At 40.2% G+C, this 21,217-nt stretch overlaps 1 protein-coding gene across 4 annotated transcripts in view; it reads left to right on the top strand.

Moving 5' to 3' along the window:
- Ccdc171 (coiled-coil domain containing 171) overlaps positions 1–21,217 on the top strand; it is a 257,585-nt gene that overhangs the window by 60,656 nt on the left and 175,712 nt on the right. For all 4 annotated transcript variants that reach the window (XM_059254493.1, XM_059254492.1, XM_059254495.1 and 1 more), the window contains 2 exons: positions 516–676; positions 8,409–8,547. In XM_059254493.1, coding sequence (XP_059110476.1) covers positions 516–676; positions 8,409–8,547 — 300 coding nt within the window. The remainder of the gene's footprint in view (positions 1–515; positions 677–8,408; positions 8,548–21,217) is intronic.

The following is a 21,217-nucleotide window of genomic DNA, read 5'->3' on the forward strand; positions in this document are numbered from 1 at the left end:
CAAGGCATCTAATTTTAAGATGTTGATAATGCAAAATTTCAAATATACTCAAAAGTTGACAGATTATAAAATCAACTCCCAGTACACCCGTCCCCCAGCTTTAAACCTACCTCAAACCAGTTGTGTTTTGTAGTTATTTCCTACACTGTCCCACTTCCAGGTTATATTGAGGAAATCCAAGCTATCAAGTCATCACCATGAATATTTCAGTCAGATAATGTTGTTTGACTATAAAGGTTCTTCTACAGTAAAAAAACTCCAGGGGTGTATTCCTGTGTATAACCATATAATGTTTCTTGTATGTATGTTGGCACAGGTTGGTAGGATTTGCTGAATGAGGCAGAGGCAGGAGGATCTGGGGTTTGAGGCCAGCTTGTTTATTTTTTTTAAACCAAAAACAGAAAGAAAGAAATATTTAGATAAATGATAATCTGTTGTTGATAAAACAGTCTATTCAATTTAAGATGGATACACATTTCTTAGCTTTTTAAAATTACTTCTCTGTCATCTGATAGTTACGGATTCGAGACCTTGAAGGAGCTTTACAAGTAGAAAAAGCCAGCCAAGCAGAGGCTGTTGCTGATCTGGAGATGATTAAGAATGAATTTAAAGAAGTTGAAAGTGCATATGAACGAGAAAAACATAATGCACAAGAAAGCTTAACAAAACTGAATTTGTAAGTATCTTAATGTAAAATTCTAAATTTGTGTGCAGGTTTTATGATTGCTGAGTTTGAATGTGTGGTACTTTATATACTAATATAAAGCTGCTATTAATGTCTGTGGAAGACAGGAGAGAAAAAGTCTTCATAAGACATATGCAGATGCCCTTGTAGGCAAATATGGGGATGCTCTCTTGCTATGAAGTGTTCTAAGCAGTTCCAGAAACATTTATACACTAGAAAGTAGACATATCAATGCTCTTGTCTTTTCAAAATTAATATAGCTATGTCTTAACTACCTTAATTTATAAGCCACATGGGGAGATAATGCTTAGGATTTCTTTGAACTGCAGAAATAGTAGTAGTAGTAATTACAGCTAGTGGGAAATGTGCATTTTCGTTCACCATGTACATAGCCACCAAATAATTTAACTAATCTAACACCCTATGAGGTAGCTACCTTTTATTTATCCTGTTTATTTTCTATGTGTGTGATATGAGTATACATATGTTTGTGTGTGTGCACCTGTGTGTGTGCATTTGGAAGTGTCTTCCTCAGTTGCTCTCCATATTATTATCATTATTATTACTGTTTGAGGCTGAATCTCCCACTGAACCTGGAGCTCTCCAATTCAGCTAGACTGGTTGGTCAGTGAGCTCCAGATATCGACCTGTCTCTTCCCCAAGAGCTGGAGTTACAGATCTCAACTCAGGTCTTTATGTTTGTATGGCATGTACATTACTGACTGAGCTTTCTTCTTGTCTTAGTTAGGGTTTTTTTGATGTGGAGAGACACCATGACCAAGGCAACTCTTATAAAGGAAGCATTTAATTGGGGTTGGCTTACATTTTCAGAGCTTTAGTCCATTATTATGGCGAGAAGCATGGTAGCATGCAGGCAGACATGGTGCTGGAGAAGGAGCTGAGAGTTCCACATCTTGATCTACAGGCAGCAAAAGAGGCTGTACCACTCCCTATGGGCCAAATATTCAAACACATGAGTCTATGGGGGCCATTCCTATTCAAACCACCACACTTCTCTACCTTATTTTTTTTGGGAGTTGCTGTTTGAGACTGGGTTTCTCTGTGTATACCTGTCTGTTCTGGAACTCACTTTCTGTAGACCAGGTTGGCCTCGAACTCAGAAAGCTACCTGTCTCTGCCTCCCAAGTGCAGACATTAAAGGCATGTGCTACCACTGCCTGCCTTTCCTCTACCTTTTAATACCAGTTTTTCAGACATGAAAAGAGAGTCTTAATGAGGTAAGGACTCATAGTTCACAAGTGGCATCAGCATCTGACTCCTGATGATTTCAACCTTTTCTAGTTCAAAAGTCTTTAATTTTGAAGAGTCTATGAAATACTGTAAAAAAATGGAAGATTTTAGTGTTTCAAAAAATTCCTCGGTGGTAGATATTTCAAACTATTGTCTCCAAAATAAGAGTCAAACTGTCATTGGTAGCTTTATTCTTTGTGTGTGTGTGTGTGTGTGTGTGTGTGTGTGTGTGTGTGTGTGTGTGTGTTTATTTATTTTGGTAGGATATATTCTATGTATCCTTGGCTGGCTTAGAACTTACAGTATAGACAAGGCTGGCCTCAAATTTACAGAAATCTACCTGTCTGTGCCTCCCACTTGCTAGGATTAAAGGTTTGTGCTATCACCCCTGACTCCCTGTTCTATTTCTGTATTGAGATAGGGTCCCACATGGGTGCCCAGGCTGGTCATGGACTTTTATGTAGTCTAGTTAGCCCTCAAACCTGGGATACTTCTGCTTCAGCCTTCCTAGCAGCTGGAATTACAGCCATGTTCCTTTATGTTTGATATGGAAATACAGGAAATAGAAATGATAGAATAGAGGGTAGGTTAGTGAATCTACTCTGAAAAGTAAAGAGAGGATATAGATATGATATAGATAAAAACGGTATTGAATCTACTTTTAATCACATTTCAGCACAAATAAAATATCACCACAATGTTTAGCTTAAGAAGTACTTCTTAACCAAGATTTCTTTTTTTCCTTTTAAAAAAGCCTATTCATTTGTGGGAGCATGTTTGCAGAGGTCAAAAGAAAACTTTGGGGAGTTAGTATTCTATCACCTCTGTGTGGCTTCAGGGTTTCAAACTCAGGTCACCAGCTTTGTGTGGCAAGTACTTTACTTGTTGAACTGTCTCACTGGCTCTTAACTGAATTTCTTGCCTTCTCTAGGATCACACTCTGTATATGTTAGTCTCAGGACAGAGTTTTCATTTATTTTCCTTTAATCATTGCTTGAAGCTGCACATTTAATATGTTTGAATCCTTTCAACTATTCAAATGTGTGTTCAAATATTAAGCAGCATAGAAATATATATGAAGAGCTCTTATGAAAAGTCTGGTATGTTTCTTTAGGGTTGCTTTGATGTAAGAAGTAAACCTGCAAGAAGGCAGATTGGGCTCTCAGTGGTTAAACGATTTTGAATACTGAGATCATAAGCATGTTTGGTGAACCCTGGCAAAATCAAAGCAGAAGGTAGATGATTCTCTTTCATGGATCTGGAGTCTCTCCAGAGGTGGGACTGGGGAGTTTTTAGATACCTGCTGTGGGAGCCTCTCATCTGTGTCAGTGTGGAGTTGTACTCCCAAGGAAATTCTTTCCTGAAGTTTTGTTTTGCTGTTATTTCTGTTTTGGAGCTTGGAAATTTTGCTCAAATTTTGTATTCTAGTAAGTACCAGCTGATCATTCTAAGTACTCACGACCTATCCCAGATCTTTTCTCCCCCAGCAGCCTATATTGTACCTTCTCGCACTAGGAAATCTAGCCGTCAAGGAGAGTTACCCGGTCATTTCAACATGGATTTCTCTGTGTTCTGCAACCAGTGTGTGATATCTTCAGCAGTAGGGTCTTCACTTCTAGTTGCATTTGGAGCTGTAGCAGTGACAGTAGCTGGGTGCCTCTGGAGCTTCTTTGACTAGTAACTTGTTGGGAGATTTCTTATTTGCTTTCTATGGCTGTGATAAACACTGAAAGCAGCTGGGGAAGGAAGAGTTTATTTGGCTCACATGTCCAGATCACAGTCCAGGACTGAGGGAAGCCAAGGCAGGAACTCAAGCTGAGTGGGAACCTGGAGGCAGGAGCTGAAGTAGAAAGTATGGAGGAGTGCTGCTGACTGACTTGCTCTCAATGACTTGCTCAGCTTATTTTTTTTTATACAACTCAAGACCACCTATCCAGGCATGATCCCACCCGCAGTGCCTTGGGATCTCTCACATCAATCATTAATCAAGAAAATGCCTCACAGATTTTTGCCTATAGGCCAGTCTGACTGAAGCATTTTCTCAATTTTGAGGTTCTTTGACCCCAGTTTGTGAAGTTGACAAAAAACTAACCAGTACAGTATCTGTCCAGCACTGAGATTTTTGTTTAATAACCCTTGTCTTCTGGGAGTAGCATTGCTCATTATGTGGGGGTACCCTTGGTCATCAAACTTGCTTTTAAGAAATGTTTTTAAAATTAGTTTATAAACCAGTGGGGTTTCAGAAGGCTTCTTTGTGTATTCTTAGCTCTGGCTAACCTACTCCTTATCCTTTTCTCCATTCCTGTCCTCACCACTGTTTGGAGCTTTACCTTCCAGATTATCCTCTGTTCTTTCATATAACATATGCTCTATTATCCACCTTGTGTTACATAATATATTTTTATTTGGATGCAAGATCACAGGGTCCCAAGCAGATTTTTCATGCACACTTTATTTTAGTTATGTCTCCTTTGGCCCCTCATTCCCCGTCCCTGGCATTCCATTATCTGCTTGAACTCTTGTTGCTAGTATTCCCCCTCACTACTTTAATGTCACATATATTTCACTGCATCCCTGTGTCCCCCTCAACCAAATGGCTCATTTCTAGTTTCCTAGCTTCTGTGTATGCTTCCTGTTAAACAAACAAAACAGAAAATTTGTCCAGGTGGTACTGGTGCATGCCTTTAATCCCAGTATTAGAGGAAGGCAGATCTCTTGAGTTCGAGGCCAGCCTGGTCTACAGAGTGAGTTTCAGGACAGCCAGGGCTACAGAGAAAAACCCTGTCTCAACCAAAAAAATTTTTTTGAAGCTAGGACTCTCATATGAGAGAGGGTATGCAGAGCCTAGGAGACCTCACTTTGTATCTTTTTTTTTTCCTGGTTTCATTCATTTACCTGCAAATTTCATGATCTAATTTTTATTTGCAGCTGTCTTAGTTAGGGTTTCTATTGCTGTGAAGAGATACCATGACCATGGAAACTCTTATAAAAGAAATATGTAATTGAGGTGGCAGCTTACAGTTTCAGAGGTTTAGTCTATTATTATCATGGTGGAGAGTATTGTGATGTGCAGGGAGCATGGTGGTGTGCAGGCAGACATGTTGCTGGCTACATATTGATCAGAAGGCAACAGGAAGTGGTGTGTCTCACTGGGCAATATCTTGAGCATATATGAGACCTCAAAGCCTACCCTCACAGTGACATATTTCTTCCAACAGGGCCATACCTACTCCAACAAAGCCACACCTCCTAATAGTACTACTCCTTATGAGCTTATAGGGGCCAGTTGCACTCAAACTACCACAACAGCTAAGTAATATCCCATTGTGCAGATGTATCACCTTTTCGTTATCCATATGTCAGTTGATGGTCATTTAGGTTGAATCTTTCCTAGCTGTGGTGAATAGGGCAACATTGAACATGGATGTATAAGTATCTCTGCAGTAACAGATAAAGTCTTTTGGGCATATTCCCAGGAGTGGTCTAGCTGGATTGTATGGTCGATAGGGTAGAAGTTCAAGAAAATGTTTGGTTGAGAAACCAGAAAGGAAAACAAGTAAAATTCTGATTGCTAGAACGAACAAACCACAACAAAACTATCAGAAATGAAAACGACCCCCACTTTGGATCTCTGCACAGAGATTCCTACTAATTCCTAAACCACAGGAAGACTCTGGTGTTCCCACTCACGCAGGAAAGTCTTCCATAGCTTGAAAAATAAAGATGGAAAGAACAAACAAGGACTGAAGGTGGAAGCTGGTACGAATCTGCATTTTGGGAGAGAGTTGCCGTTAGGTCCAGAGCCTAGCATAGTTCCATGGGGCTCTGAGGGCTAAGAGCCTCCTGACAAAAAGATTTTCATCCAGTTTAGACCAGTTGTAGCAGTGGATGTAAAGAACATTAGGTAAACACTCGTGTCTGATTCTCCCTGGCTAATCTGGGCTGGGACCCCTAACAGTCTGAAATCGCTGAGCTCTGATCCAGAGTAGCAGGAATCCCTGTGCTGTGCCCACAGTGATGACGTGTTTGTAGACACTCACTGACCTGACTGCAGTGCCTCGTTCCTGGAACAGACAGACTTGATGTTGTCTGACAGCTGCCATGTAGTGAAAAGGAGACGCGAGCTTGAGAAGCCACTACTTACCCTGACCGTTTACCACCATGGGCCAGACACACATTCTTATGGCAGTGATAGACAGGAGCTTAGATCTAAGTGTCCATTCAGAGGTACCGTTCTCAAGTCCTTTTTCTTGTTGTTGAAGGCTAGAGCCAGAGTTTGCAGTGGTCAAGGTTTGTGGCTTCCTGGGGAATGCCCTTTTAAGTCCTTATGAGAGATGTGAGCATATACACATTTCACAGGTATGTCTGTCTGTCACTTTTGGTCAATGTACCATCTTTCACTTCCCAGAGTCCCAGTGAAATACCCATGATCTAGAATTTGCCATAGTATCATTGACCCTTGATCTTCGAAATAGCAAAGAGTCTTGTGGCCATTATTGACCACACCCCTAGGATTAGAAATAGAAACTTTTAGGGTTGTCTTCTCCAGTGCCTGGGAGTGTTCTAGAGGAACTTAGCTCAATTGTATGAATATCCCAGTTTTTCTAGGCCATACCTCTGATCTTTGAGAATGTGGATCTTAGTGACCTGGATTTGGATATTGTAGCTGAAGACAGAAGAAATGGGTCTACTGCAGCTGCTAGGAAGATCTCAGGCCAATTGATGTCATTCATATGCATGGGAATTTTTTAGGTACAATGCTTATGAGCTGCCTTTCATCATATGTCCACATGAGAATATACACAGCCACATGTGATAGCTCTCTCACATAATCTCAGCACTGGGGAGGCTAAAGAGGAGATCACTGAGTGTAAGCCAGCATAGTAGATTACAAAAAGAGTCCAGGCCAATATGAGCTACATGGTGAGACTCTATTCAAAAACCAAAACCAAAACCAAACCATTGTAAACACAGTTTAATATCAGCCCGAACTATATTTAAATAATAAAGCACTTTTTTTTTTGTAAAGAAATTTATGTGTCCTTATCGGAACACAGGCCAAGAATGGAGTCATGTGATAATTCTGAGTGTTTGTGAGAAAAGTCCAAGGAAACAAGACAAGAGTCTGGTGACTTCTGTTTCTTCAAAACACAGAATTGTTCTTGGAATGTGTTTTTGTGTTCCTCCCAGGTGTGGGGTAGGAGTGAGTTTCCTTCAGCTGTTGCTATTCATGTGCCTCTGTGGAAACATGTTTTTGTCATGTGCAGCTGTCCTTGTGTTGTATACTTTATTGGGGTGAGTCTTCTGAACTCTCAGAGCATAAACTGTCTGATGCTCTGAATAAAGCCGGCTGTTGCATGAGACTTTTGTCTGCCTCATTTCCAGGCCCTGCTCTCCCAGGTTCACAGCTCCAACTAGAGCAGTAAACGTGTCTTCAATATAAATGAATATTCTGATTTTTTTTTTTTTCGAGACAGGGTTTCTCTGTGTTGCTTTGCGCCTTTCCTGGAACTTGCTTTGGAGACCAGGCTGGCCTCGAACTCACAGAGATCCACCTGGCTCTGCCTCCCGAGTGCTGGGATTAAAGGCGTGCGCCACCACCGCCCGGCTTATTCTGATTTTTTTCCTTTTTGAGTTTTCCATATGCCAAATCAGTTCTGCTTGTAGGGATAAAAACATTTGCTTCATTTTTGTTGTATGTTAATAACCTTATCATTGACTTCAAAATAATTTTCTTGGGGCCTAAGGACATGGCTCAGTCAGTAAGATCACAAGCTCAGTAATCATGAGAGGCTAAGTTTGAATCCTCATCACCCATGTGGGAAGGCAGGCATGGCCAGCCAGCCAAAAACAATGAGCTTTGGGTCAGTAAGGAGACCACTTGATATCCTGCTGTTGCCTCTGTGGTTTGTGTGTGTGTGTATGTATGTATGTGTGTGTGTGTGTGTGTGTGTGTGTGTGTGTGTGTGCATAGGTGTGTTCACTTACACACTCATGAGCATGCAACATGCATACTCACTTACAACCCCCCAGACTTTATCAGTCTTGAGGCAGTTTCTGAACTGACTGAATTAGATGGGTAGATTTTGTTCATCAAAAATAATGGTGAGACCCCATCAATACTATCCCAGTCTCTTTTGCGGATTAACTTGGACACAGTACAGATACCTACTGTCAAAGAAGTGTTATTCCCTTAAAATATTTCATTCAAGAATGCACCATAAACCTTTTAATTTAAAAAAAGGAAAAATGGGCATTAGAAAGGCTTTTGGAGGGGTTGGGGATTTAGCTCAGTGGTAGAGTGCTTGCCTAGCAAGCTCAAGGCCCTGGGTTCGATCCTCAGCTCCAAAAAAAAAAAAAAAAGAAAGAAAGAAAGGCTTTTGGCATGTAAACATGATATATAGAGCATCACCTACTTGTGTGAAGGAGAAGTACATTTGAAAAACCTGCTCTGACATTTTTAACTTTTCAGATTAGAAAGAGAGTATTTCTCCAAAAACAAGAAACTAAGTGAAGAGATCGACGAACAGAAGAAAGTAATTATAGATCTTTCAAAGAGACTCCAATATAATGAAAAAAGTTACAGTGAGTTACAAGAGGAACTTGTAATGGTAAGGATAAAGATAAAAACCCTATGGCAATGACTTTATTGGGCCATATTTGATGTGTAGCAAGTTTTCCCCTACCATGTACCATGAGATAATAGTATGAAAGTAATTTTAGTGACATTGCTAAAAGTTTCAAACTGGAAGTACCAATTACATGAAATATATACATAACTCTCTAACTTGGAACAGTTGGGAAAACCCAAATGGATTAATGATTCTCAATTATAGAATATTTTAAAATGTATTTAAGGGTTATTATTTTTCTTTTTTTACTTTAAGTACATAGAATGATTTTACCTAGGTGGAAGATAATCAGAATTTATAAGCAATAGATCTAATAATTTTAGTGATATCATTTTCTAGTCATTTTATACATAAACATTAATTACATAAATATCTAACCAAATTGACTATTGTGAGTAAGCTAGCTATCACACCATTTTTTTTCCTAAAATACTGATATGTTCTTATGAATCACCCTTTGTTTGAAAAAGTACCAGCATCTCCCTGTTGTATTAGAATACGCCCAGCTTCTTGTCATGTAATTTGGGACTCTTCATTTTGAGTTCGTGTTAACTGTTCTGGCTGCCTTTCCCTTCATCTGTCAGCATTCTGGCTCTTTAACACATCTTTTCATAATTTTTACTTTTACGATTATGTTTTTGTGCTCATGGTGACTAGAATGCTCTTTGTTGTTGCTGTGTGCCTATCCATCCTGTAACGTTTCAGGGAACCTCATCGGGGAAGAAGACATGGTTTGTAGTAGCACTGTGCTTCCTCACGCCTGTGGCATCATGCACACTTCCTCAGAGACTTGGCTGCTTCCCTTGCAGCTATGTCCCAAAGCTCTTAGAGGTTTCATCCTGAGGAGAAGGAATACTTTTCTTTCCCAAAAAGGTAATACAAGGGTTATATTAAGAATCAGTGGCCAGCTGGGCGGTGGTGGTGCACGTCTTTAATCCCAGCACTTGGGAGGCAGAGCCAGGCAGATCTCTGTGAGTTCAAAGCCAGCCTGGTCTTTAGAGCGAGTTCCAGAACAGGCTCCAAAGCTACACAGAGAAACCCTGTCTCGAAAAACAAAACAAAACAAGACAAAACAAAAAAAGAATCAGTAGCCAAATCAGTACTTCCAGGAAGAAAGGTAATTATAGAATTAAATTTAAACTCTTCAGTATTTAAAATTTTATTTTGGGATTTAAAAAACTTTTTTGTCTGTATGAGTTTTGGTCTGAATGTATGGTTGTGTACCACATGCATGCAGTGTCTAAGGAGGACAGAAGAGGGTGTTGGGTCTCCTGGAACTGAACTACACACAGTTGTGAGCCATCACATGGGTGCTAGGAATTGAACCCAGGATCTCTAGAGGAGCAGTCAGTGCTCTCAATCTCTAAACCATTTTTCTAGGTCCTCTTCAGTATTTTCAAATATTACTGCATTATATTTAGTCCCTATTTGTCATAAGATGGTCAGTATGCTCAGATTCAAGGGCCAGTCCTGTTTGCTGTGTGGATCATTTGTCGTCTGAATATGGATTTGCAAAGTAAAGACTTTCCTACTTAGTGTACTTGCTTAGTACATTCACTGATATGTGTAACACAGATGCCATAGACTGGTCTGTGTTTTCCCCCACAGTTTATATTTAAACTTCTGCATTCTAGGCAAGCATTCAAACAGTGAGCAGTGTTGTGCGTGTCCTGGTTCTTAACTCTTAGTTCAAAGGGATGAATCGGTGGAGAAAAATACCCTAGGGTAGTTGAGCTGATTGCTGGATTTGGCCTGCTTGCTTACTAAACATTGTTCTCAGTAGTTTGGAAAGTGGGTCAGAGTGTAAGAGTGCAGAGTTCAGACGTTATCACTGATGTAAGTTGCACAATTTCTCTTAGTCCTAGCCTAGAGCTCTAATAAGTAGATTGAAAAAGCAAGACTAACTTAATTCACCACAGAGTTTATAGGTGTTTTGTGATCAGAAACTTGACTTGGTTGCAATAGAGTTTTTATTTTGACTTTTACATGTCGATGGATAGTCTAAACTAAGGCAAGTTGCAGTTCACCAGAAACTTTTGTTTGCTTGACATTCTTTCTATTGAACATGATTGTTTTGGTAAGGGTGCTAAAAATTGTAGACTAATTGTTTCTTTAAAGCTTGATAGGTCACCAAAAGCATTTGCAAAACTAATGAGATGTTTAAAAAATTATTAGGTTGCAACCTAAGTGATGTGCAGTTTATGTGTCAAACTAATAATGTTTTCTATTCCTTTTATCTCTCAAATTCTTTGTATCTTATATTTTAAGATACAAAGATATTGTTATTTAAGCTAGCACACAGTGACAGGGTTTCTAAGTTATGTTTTTCTGTTGCTGTAATTAAATACTCTGACAAATGTGACTTCAGGGAGAAAGGGTTTATTTTGACTCACAGTGGAAGGCTAAAGTCCTTGATGATGAGGGAATCATGGCAGAGGGATATGAGGGAGTTGGTCACATTTTATCTGTAGTCTAGGATGTGTATGTGGGTGTGTGTGGAGGTCAGAGGCCAGCTTTTGAAAGTTGGTTCTCTCTTCTGGGGAACTGCAGCAGCAGGTGCTGTTACCTGCTGAGTCATTGTGCTGACCCTGTTTGAAATTACTGTTCTTTCATTACCTGACTGTATTAGGAAATTTAAATATTATTTAGTGAAAAATTATTGAAAGAAAATAGTATTGCTAGTGAAATATACTTTTCTTTCTATAAAGTTGTTAACTTACTGCTTTTCCTAAATTTTATTGTCATGTTTCTTTGGTTTTCTTATTTCTCTCTCATTGCCTTTAGTCATCTTGATACTTTGATAATAAGGAAAAAGACAGGAAGTTGAAAACTAATGGATTAATGAATTTTCTTTCAATTATTTATTTTTTTAAGATTTATTTATTATGTATACAATGTTCTGCCTGCATGTATGCCTGCACACCAGAAGAGAGCACCAGATCTCATTGTAGATGGTTGTGAACCACCATGTGGTAGCTGGGAATTGAACTCAGGACCTTTGGGAGAGCAGCCTGTGCACTTAACCTCTGAGCCGGCTCTCCAGCCCCCTTATTTGTTTTTCTTAAGGAAATTGATTTTCACAGTTTAATGTGCACACATATGTATACCGTACATTCTGGTTACTCTCCCTCCCACCCTTTCATATTTTCCTCCTATTGTCATCGACCCCATTCTCCCTAAAAAGTCCTTTCTGAAGTCCTTTCCATGTCTTTTGTTTAGTTGTTTGACCCACTCAGTTTAACCAGGGCTGTCCACATGAGCATGAGTGTGGAACCATCCTTTGGAGGAGGGCCCAGCAGTGGCTACACAACTTGAAAGACAGTTACTCTCTCTTGCAGCATTTCTAAGTAGCCAGTGGTTCCTCGGGGAGGAATAGGGCTCCAGGAACCCCTCCTCCATCTGTGTGACTGATGGTTGACAGGCCTAGCAGTCCATGTGCAGGTAGCTGCACTTGCTCTGAGTCCATGATTGCAAGGGCCATGTCATGCCTCCAGGACAGCATTTCATAGCTCTTCTGTCCACCACCCAGCTCTCATTTCTTTCTGCTCCCTTTTCTCTACCGTTCTCTGAGCCATAGAGTGGGTGAGGTGAATATCCTGTTTAGGGTTAGACACTTAGCAGTCCCTTGTTCTTAGCATTTTGACCAGACTTTGTGTTTACAGCCATCCATCCATTGCAATAGGAAACTCCCTGACCACAGCCAAGAACAAAACACAGGTATTTAGAAGATTGTTTGACACCCCATCAATTTACTAAAACAATAGCAGTGAGTTTTCCTCAGGACCTATGCTTTCCCAGAAATGAATTTTTGACCAGGTTTATGGAAGCAGGCATGAATTCTCTCCTCTGAATTGGACCTCAAATCCAATCAGAAGACAGTTGGTCACCTCTTATCCCAGTAAATCTTAACTACCAGCTTGACACAATCTAGATGTCCCTGAGAAGGGAGTGTATCAGTAGAAGGATTGCCCTGATTAGACTGACCTGTGGGCTATCTGTTGGGGTTGTCTTGGTTGTTAATTGATGTAGGAAGTCCCAGTCTGTTGTGGGCGACACTGTTCCCTGGGAAGGTGTTCTTGGGCTGTATAAGAAAGATACCTCGGGATGAGTAAGCTACCAGCAAGCAGCACTCCTCCTGGTTTCTGGTTAAGTTCCTGCCCCAACTTCCCTCAGTGATGGACAGTAATCAGTAATCTGAAGTAAACCCTTTCCTCTCCTCTATTGCTTTGGCTCAGAGTATTTCATGACAGCTCCAGAGACAAAGCTAGAACACTCCCATAAGCCAAGCACCATTGTACCAGTGGGCACGTCTTCCCTGACAGGCTGATACCGTATCACTCAAGAGCCGTAGCTGGGTAAAACTGCTGACGAGCAGTCTCCCCTATAGCCTGCATTGCACCTTTTGGAACTGTGTCTAAAAGCCAGCGGGGAGGGAGCTTCCAGTTTAGTTCGGTATTGATTTTTCCATGTCCTACAATCAATGCATGTGGTGTCTTTAGCATTAGGGTATTCCCGTCTAGTTCTGTGGGTGAACAAGAGCAATTGCAATAGCCTGTACTGTTTTGGGGGCCTCTGGGGCCTTCCTGACCAACAACTAATAGGGAGGTATTCTACACCTGCCACTGGGATTTTCATTTCATCACTCATGGCTTGTGGGATTGCATTATCCATCCATGTAGGGCACATATGCTTTTGTTTTCTCTGTTTCTTGTTATGGTAAAATATATGAATATAAAATTTACCTTTTTAGCCTTTTTTAGTGCAAAGTTAACTAAATAGTTTTACATACTCATTTATTGATTTTGTTCTCAACAAACCAAGGCAAGGCATTTAGTAACACAGGCCATATTGGCGAATCTGGTTTCATTAACTGAGTTCAGTAAGGTGGAAGGGTAACCAATCCTGACATCAGCCTCAAGCCTCTACATGTACAGGGAGGGGCCCACACCTACACAAGTGTGCACATATACATGTAGAAATGCACACACAATGCAAAGCACCCCAAAACAGGAAAAGAAAACAGAAATAAAAATATCAAAGTGAGCCGGGCGGTGGTGGCGCACGCCTTTAATCCCAGCACTCGGGAGGCAGAGCCAGGCGGATCTCTGTGAGTTCGAGGCCAGCCTGGGCTACCAAGTGAGTTCCAGGAAAGGTGCAAAGCTACACAGAGAAACCCTGTCTCGAAAAACCAAAAAAAAAAAAAAAAAAAAAAAAAAAAAAAAAAAAAAAAAACAAAGTGAAAGTTTAAAGCCACAAAATAGAAATTTTGTAGTGTTATGTCTTAAAACTCTGGTTTATGCTTTGAATTAATACTTTTTCATATGAAGAGAATTTGACTCATGAAGAAACTTTTACCTCTTCCTTTTTTGGTTTATTCATTTTGGGAATAAAATTGTTTTCACGGTTCTGTGTAATCATTATTTCTTACATTTGTTTTAAGCACAGGCATTTCGGTATTTGATAGGAGACAGAGGGGCAACATAGAGCACTTGTGGCTAGCTCTCTCTTCATGCTGACAGCGTGTTTCTAGTTTAGGTCCTGTTCAGGACCATTATTCAAGCCCTGGTCTTAAGTTTCTCTGCTGCATTGGAAGAGAAAGGTTAAAGCCACTTTCTTCATTAGTTTTCTAGTGAAGCCATGATGATATTAATAAGACACCAGGGCTTCATGCAGTCTTGAGACAGAAGTAACACTGTGTAACCTGGCACACTGTACGCTAAGGCTCGGGTCTAAATGAGAATTAAGATGACCTAGTACAGGATATACAAAGTGCTAGCAAACACCCGCGAAGTGATGACTCCTGTCTTTCAAGACATATAATATAAATATAGAACATCATTTTGGAAAAGTCCAATCTGGGTAAAAGCCTTCTCTTTTTTTTTTTTTTTTTTGAGTCAGGGCCTCACTGTGTAGTTCTGGCTGGCCTGGAGTCACTAAATAGACCAGGATGGCCTCAAAGTTGCAGCGATCTGCCTGCCTCTCAAGTGCTGGGCTCAAAGGTCTGCACCCCTTGTCTAGCCTTTTTTTTTTTTTTTTTTTTGAGTTTTTAAAACTTTATTTAACAGATATAAACCCAGGTGAGTTTAATTACAGTGATTCTTTTTTTTTTAGTTAGTTTTTTTCTTTCTTCCTTTTTTTTTGAAAGTTCTTTTTTTGTTTTACATATCAACCACAGTTTCCTCTCTCTCCCTTCCTCTTGTCCCCCTACCTCTTCCTTCACTTCATCCCCCCATCCACTCCTCAGAGAGGGTAAGGCCTTCTATGGGGAGTCAACAAAGTCTGGCATATCAAGTTGAGGCAGGGCCAAGCCCCTCCCTCCTGCATCAAGGCTGAGCAAGGTATCCCTTCATAGGGAACGGACTCCAAAAAGCCAACTCATACACTAGGGATAAATTCTGGTCCCTCTGCTAGGGGCCCCACAAACTGCCCAAGCCACAGTGAAATTCTTATTCATTGTCTGGTTAGTAAATTATTGGCATATGGTGATTTTTAGTGTCATAGAATTGAGTTTCAACATAAGACACTTAAAAGTGAAGAAAATTAGTTTCATGTTCACGTGAACAGAGGACATGAATCTTGAAAGAATTTGCCTGGAAAATATTTTGGTTAAGACCTCCCTTGGGTGGCTCTCAACCCTCTGTCACTCCAGTTCCAGGGCCTCCCACGCCCTCTCCTGGACTCATATGTGCATCATACCTGCTCCTCACATATGCATACTAGACGAACAACCAAACAACCAAAAAAACCTTAGATTTTTAATGAAACAATGTAGCTTTCAATTTTAAAACCTTGGAATTGAACAATGATTTAATCAGCTACTGAATAAAACCGTATTTCTAGTATAAGCTGCTCAGCAGTTACACTCATTAAACCAGCCTGAAGCTCAGTGCTGCCGCAGCAGCTCTGCCAGGCAGAGCTGAGTTCTGATATTCTCTGCTTTGGAAACAGGGGAGCCTTCACTTTCAAATTGCTGTTATTATGACTTGCCTGGTGCCTTCTTCAATGAAATTTCCTTAAGTCCATCATTTCCTGAGATTTGTTTTCCTGCCACTCAGTAATATTTAGCGAGAGCTCTAGGAGAGCCCATATATTGAAAAGGGAATTCTAGTTCTCATGAGGTTTTGCGGAAAAGAATGTTTTATTCTCTGAAGATCTTATGATTGAAAAGTCATGTGAACATCTTCTATGCTTTGGAGACTTAACTTATTGCATAATAATAATGACTGCTGTCATTAGATGGAATTTGGAGGTGCTCTTTGATTGTTACGTTTTGTGGTAAAGTTAATGTTCTTTGATATTTATACTTCAAATGTCCTGTTGGACTTTATAGAGAGCATTCTCCTGATTTTGTTGAACATGTTCAAAACTTACGGATTAGTGGATATTTTATTCTAAAAATCTAATAAAAATTATTGTTTGCTGTTTTTCACAAACAAAAATGTGTTACTACCATGAGCACTGTTTAGCTCATGTAAATATCACTGTCTCTCTTAGTGACCTCAATATTCAACACTGTTAAGTAGTGTCTATCAAGTGTGTGTCTTTGTATAGTTAGGTGATATTATATGGGCCTGCATTGATTCCTAAATTTATAAGTCAGTTAAATTGGAAAATATAACTCTTAGTTTTAGCCTTGAAAAAATAAATTGATAATAATGTGTAGGGGAGAGAGAGGGAGGGAGAGGGAAGGAGAGAGAGAGAGAGAGAGAGAGAGAGAGAGAGAGAGAGAGAGAGAGAGAGAAAGAGGAGGGAGGAGGGGGACAGAGACACAGAGAGACTGATTGATTTTGATTTATATGAAGGCCCTGTAATGACTTGTATGTGAAGTATCCCTTAAAAGGCTTGAAATATTTAAGTATTGGTCCCCAGGTAGTAGGTCCAGTCATTGGGAGATAATAGAATCATGAGAGCTCTGACTTAATTAGCAGACCAATCTGCTGATAGACTCATAATTTGATGGCATTATTGGGAACTGGTAGAAACTTTTGAAGTGAAGCCCTGTTAGAGGAAGTATGTCACTAGGGTATGTCCTTTGGGGGAAGGATTATGTCTTGTCCCAGACCCTTCTATATATTCTGTGCTTGCCTATGGCTAAGAGGTGAGCATTCTCCTTTGACATGTGCTGGAGACCAAGTATTCAAATACATGAGTCTGTGGAGTCATTCTCATTCCAACTACCACATGAGAGAGAACATGCAGTGTGTGTATTTCTGAGTCTGGGTCACTGCTTCTTAGAATAGTTTCCAGATCCGTTTATTTCCTGCCCATTTATTAATGTTTCTTTTTCTAGATTTACTGTTTTTAAGTGGTGTGTGTATGTGTGTGTGTGTGTTTGTGTGTGTGTGTGTAGTGTTCATAAAGGCAACAGATCCCTGTGGAACTGGAAGTACAGGCAGTCGTGAGCGGAGTGTGCCCAGAGCCTGAACTCAGGTCCTCTGGAAGAATAGTATGTGCTCTGAACCATTGTGCCATCTCCCCAACCTCCCAATTTCATTTTCCTCTACAGCGAGCGAAGTCCCTTTGTGTGTATATATCTTGTTTTCAGTAACCATTTACCTGCTGGTGGACATCTAGGCTGCTCCTGTTTCTTTGCTGTTGTGAAGAGTGCAGCACTAAACATGGATGTGCAAATCTCTCTGTGGTAGGTTGTAGTCCTTTGGGTGTATGCGTAGGAGAGAGATGGTGGGATCATTTGATATTTCTAGCTCTGTCTTTTCTAGAAACCTTCATACTTGCTTTCATAATGGCTGTACCAGCTCACACCAGTCAGCAGGAGATAAGGTTTCCTTTTGTGGTAAAGTCTTTGTCAGCCTTGTCAATTTTCTTGATAGCCATTCTGACAGGGTGAGATGGAATCTCAAAGTCGTTTTAAAAACATGATTTATTCCTTGACCCTGCCACCTGTAGTGGGCGAGGCCGCTGAATCTCCCCCTCACCAACGGCAGCACTCAGCAAAGTGAGCCTTGAACCTGGCCTGGGCAGCAAGCAGAGCTGACCTTATTGACAGGGTGTGGGTGAACTGGTCCTGAAACATGAGTGTGGGAGACCTACCCCCTCCATCTGCCTTTTGGTGGGTGGTACTGGGGGGGGGGAGATTCACCCCCCCCCCCTTGTTGCCTGTGGTGGGTGGGAGAGCTGACCCTGATGACGTAGATGTGGGAGAACTGACCCTAAGGATGTGAAAGCAGAACTGGCTTTTGCTGCAAGGTGTGAACTAGACAGGGCAATGCTAGAGTGCTCCCCCTGGTGGTGAGCACGGGGAGAGCTGGCAGGCTGACCAACCCTGCAACTACCAGGGTTATGAATAGGCCCACCCCTGTATCCACCCCATCTGTGATCTGCTGGAGCATGTGAAGGGGCCAGTCCTACAGACCCAAACATGCAGGATCTCCATGACACAGGGCAACAACAGGATCTCCAAGAGGAGTCCCAGTGAGGGCCCAGAATCAATAGGATAGCAGAAACCAGAGGCCTCGAACCAGACCAATGAGTCTTTGCAATGAACACTTGTAAGTAAAGATATGTGGACAAAAGGGTTTACTGTGTGACTCACTGTGTCACAATACAGCTTCCATGACAAGATCTTTTCTTTTTTTTCCTTTGTCTTAAATTTTATTTCATTTTGATGGGGGCATTGCAAGGGCAGAGGGTGGGTATGAAGGGATGGAAATATGAATGGGATTGAGATGCATGATGTGAACGATACAAAGAATAAATAAAGAGAAAGTTAAAAATTATTTATTTATCTATTTTTATAAGTTTTGTCTGCATGTGTGTCTGCATACCACTTAATTGTGTGACTGGTGCCCATGGAGGCCAGAAGAGGGCATCTGATCCCTTGGGACTGGAGTCTGTGGGTGTTAAACACTTTAAAAACATTCAGTGGCCATTTGTGTTTCTTCTTTTGAGAACTGTCTGTTCATGAGCCCATTTATTTTGAACTCAGAGAGATCCACCTGCCACTATCTCCAGAGTGCTGGGATTAAAGGCTTGCTCCACTTGATATTTAATTTTTTGTGCAGGAAAGAACACATTTTGGAGATAGATTGAACTAAGTTTTAATGCCATCCCCATGTCAAAGAAGCTGTGTGACCTATAGTGATTATTCCTGTGATCTGTTTGCTCATTTGTAAAATAGCACTAACAGTTTTTACCACACAGAGGTTTTGATGAGTATTAAATGCAATATATGTATTGCTATAATGGAGGATAAAAATAAAGTGCACACAAGAATCACATGGGGCTGGAGTGCTATCAACCAAAATAGACTTTGAAATAAAAATGTTGCTATAGGTAAACAGGCATATCTTACAATGATAGGGTCAAGGTATCATGGAAAGCTAACACACACATACACACAGAGTGACATGGAAAACTACCACACACACACGCACACACACACACACACACACACACACACACACACACACACATGCACGCACGCACGCACGCTCACACACACAGAGTGACACAGCTCCAAAATATGTGGAGCAAAGTCTGACCTGATTGAATGTGGAAACAGCATTGTACTTTCAGTTTCCAGTACACTACTTCCAGTAGCGAGTAGCCCAAGTAGGAATAATACCAACAAACAAAAGACTCAACAGTACTGTAAACAAACTTGACCTTACAAATATCTGTGGAAACACATCCATCAGTGGTACAGCACACTCTTCAAGTACAAATGAAAGTTTTGTGCACAGGCTATAGTCTAGGCTATGTGAAAAGCCAATAAATTTTAAAGGATTAAGAATATACAGCATGGTCTGAGGATATAGCTAGTGATAGAAAGCTTACCTAGCATGTACAAGCCCTAGGTTCAATTCCTAGTACTGCCTAAAGAAAAAAAATAAAGGAAAAATTATATAAAGCCTCTGAATATAATAGAATTAAATTAGAAATCAATAATAGAAGACAGTATGGGGAAATTAGCAAATATGAGAATATTAGTGAACACACTCCAAGTAGCTAGTAGGTTAAAAAGAAATCACAAAGGGATTAGAAAATACTTTGAAAACATACCAAACTTTATAGGATGGTAGTGTGCTTAAGAGGGATGTTCAAGAAGAAATACTCTCAAATCAGGAACCTAACATCCTACTCTAGAGACTTGAACAAAACCTCAGACCAATAGAGAAAGAAACAAAGAGAAAAGGAAAGGAAAGAAAAAGAGATTAAAAGTAGAGGAAATCCATGCCTTTAATTCAGCACTCGAGAGGTGGAGGCAGGCAGACCTCTGAGTTCAAGGCCAGCCTTGTCCACAGAGTGAGTTCCAGGACAGCCAGGACTACACAGAGAAATATTGTCTCAAAAGACCAAAAAAAAAAAAAAAAAAAAAAAAGAAAAGAAAAAAAAAAAGAGGAACTCAACCAATAGTTGGTATTTGAAAATATAGCTAAATTAACAAGAGTTGGATAGAGTCATCAAGGAAATAAAAGAGATCAAATTATTAAACCACAGAGAAAATATAAATAAATAAAAAGTTATAATACCCTGAACATCTGTTTGATAATGAGTTAGACAATTTAGTTAAAATAGGTAATTTTCTGGGAAGATAGAAATTACCAAAATAACTTTAAAAATGATAGAAAATCAAGTAAGATGTTTAAATTTTTAACTAGAAAAAATTCCTAAAAGGAAAAGCACAGGCTAGATTGCTTTATTGGTAAATCCTAACCATTTAAGAAGAATTCATACAGATTTGTTAAGAAACCATGGAGAAAACACTTCACGTTTCGTTCTGTGGTCAGTGATACCTGTCTGCAACAAAGCAGGCACAGATACAGGAAAGCTGCATTCAGTGTCCTTTTGATATAGAGGGCAAAATTCTCAGCACAATACCAGCAAATAGAAGTTTTATCAGGACAAAAAAAAAAGAATTTTACTTTTTATCCTTGAAGTATAAGTCCAACAAACACTATAACTTAGGGTTCTTCCTGTGCCATGCAAAAGAGGCCAGTTGATCACATCAGATACTTATTTTAGATACTAGGTACCATCTTGGTGCTAAGTATATATTGGTGAGGACAAAAAAAATCCTCTCTTAATGAGGCTTCTTTGAGCTATTCACATTGAAAATAGAACCACTCAAATGAAAACAGAGTGTTATTGAGATAGGTGCTGTGAAGACTGTGGTCAAGGAAGTTGACATAGTCAGGGATTTGAAGACCGCTTTTCTGAAGTGGTCATTGAGCAAATCCCTGAATACGGAATCATTACTTGTCATATACAGTAGCCTCTGACCCAGTTATTATGATGTTGTGGATTGAACCCAGGACCTTGAGCACACCAGGCATGTACTATACATCCCTAACCCTCAGTAGTTCCCTCTTAGCTGTGGTTAGTGGTTTTGGTTATCTGAGACTGACTATAGTTCAAAAATATAAAATGGGAACTTCTAGAAATGAAGAATTCCCAAGTTTGAAAGAAGTCATCTGAGTGGTGTGATGATTTCTCACACTGTTATCCTGGACACAACAGGGCAACCATGCTATCTATACTAGCTGCCTGTTAATCATTAGTAGCATTCCCAGTGACCAGGTGATTCATCCTAATATCACACTCTTGTGCTCAGGTAACCCTTACTTCATGTAATAGTTTCCCAAAGCACAAGAGAGACTACAAAAAGCTTCAGACTGCAACCCTTTAA

Source organism: Peromyscus eremicus, chromosome 2 (genome assembly GCF_949786415.1).
Source record: "Peromyscus eremicus chromosome 2, PerEre_H2_v1, whole genome shotgun sequence".
Taxonomy (NCBI): domain Eukaryota; kingdom Metazoa; phylum Chordata; class Mammalia; order Rodentia; family Cricetidae; genus Peromyscus; species Peromyscus eremicus.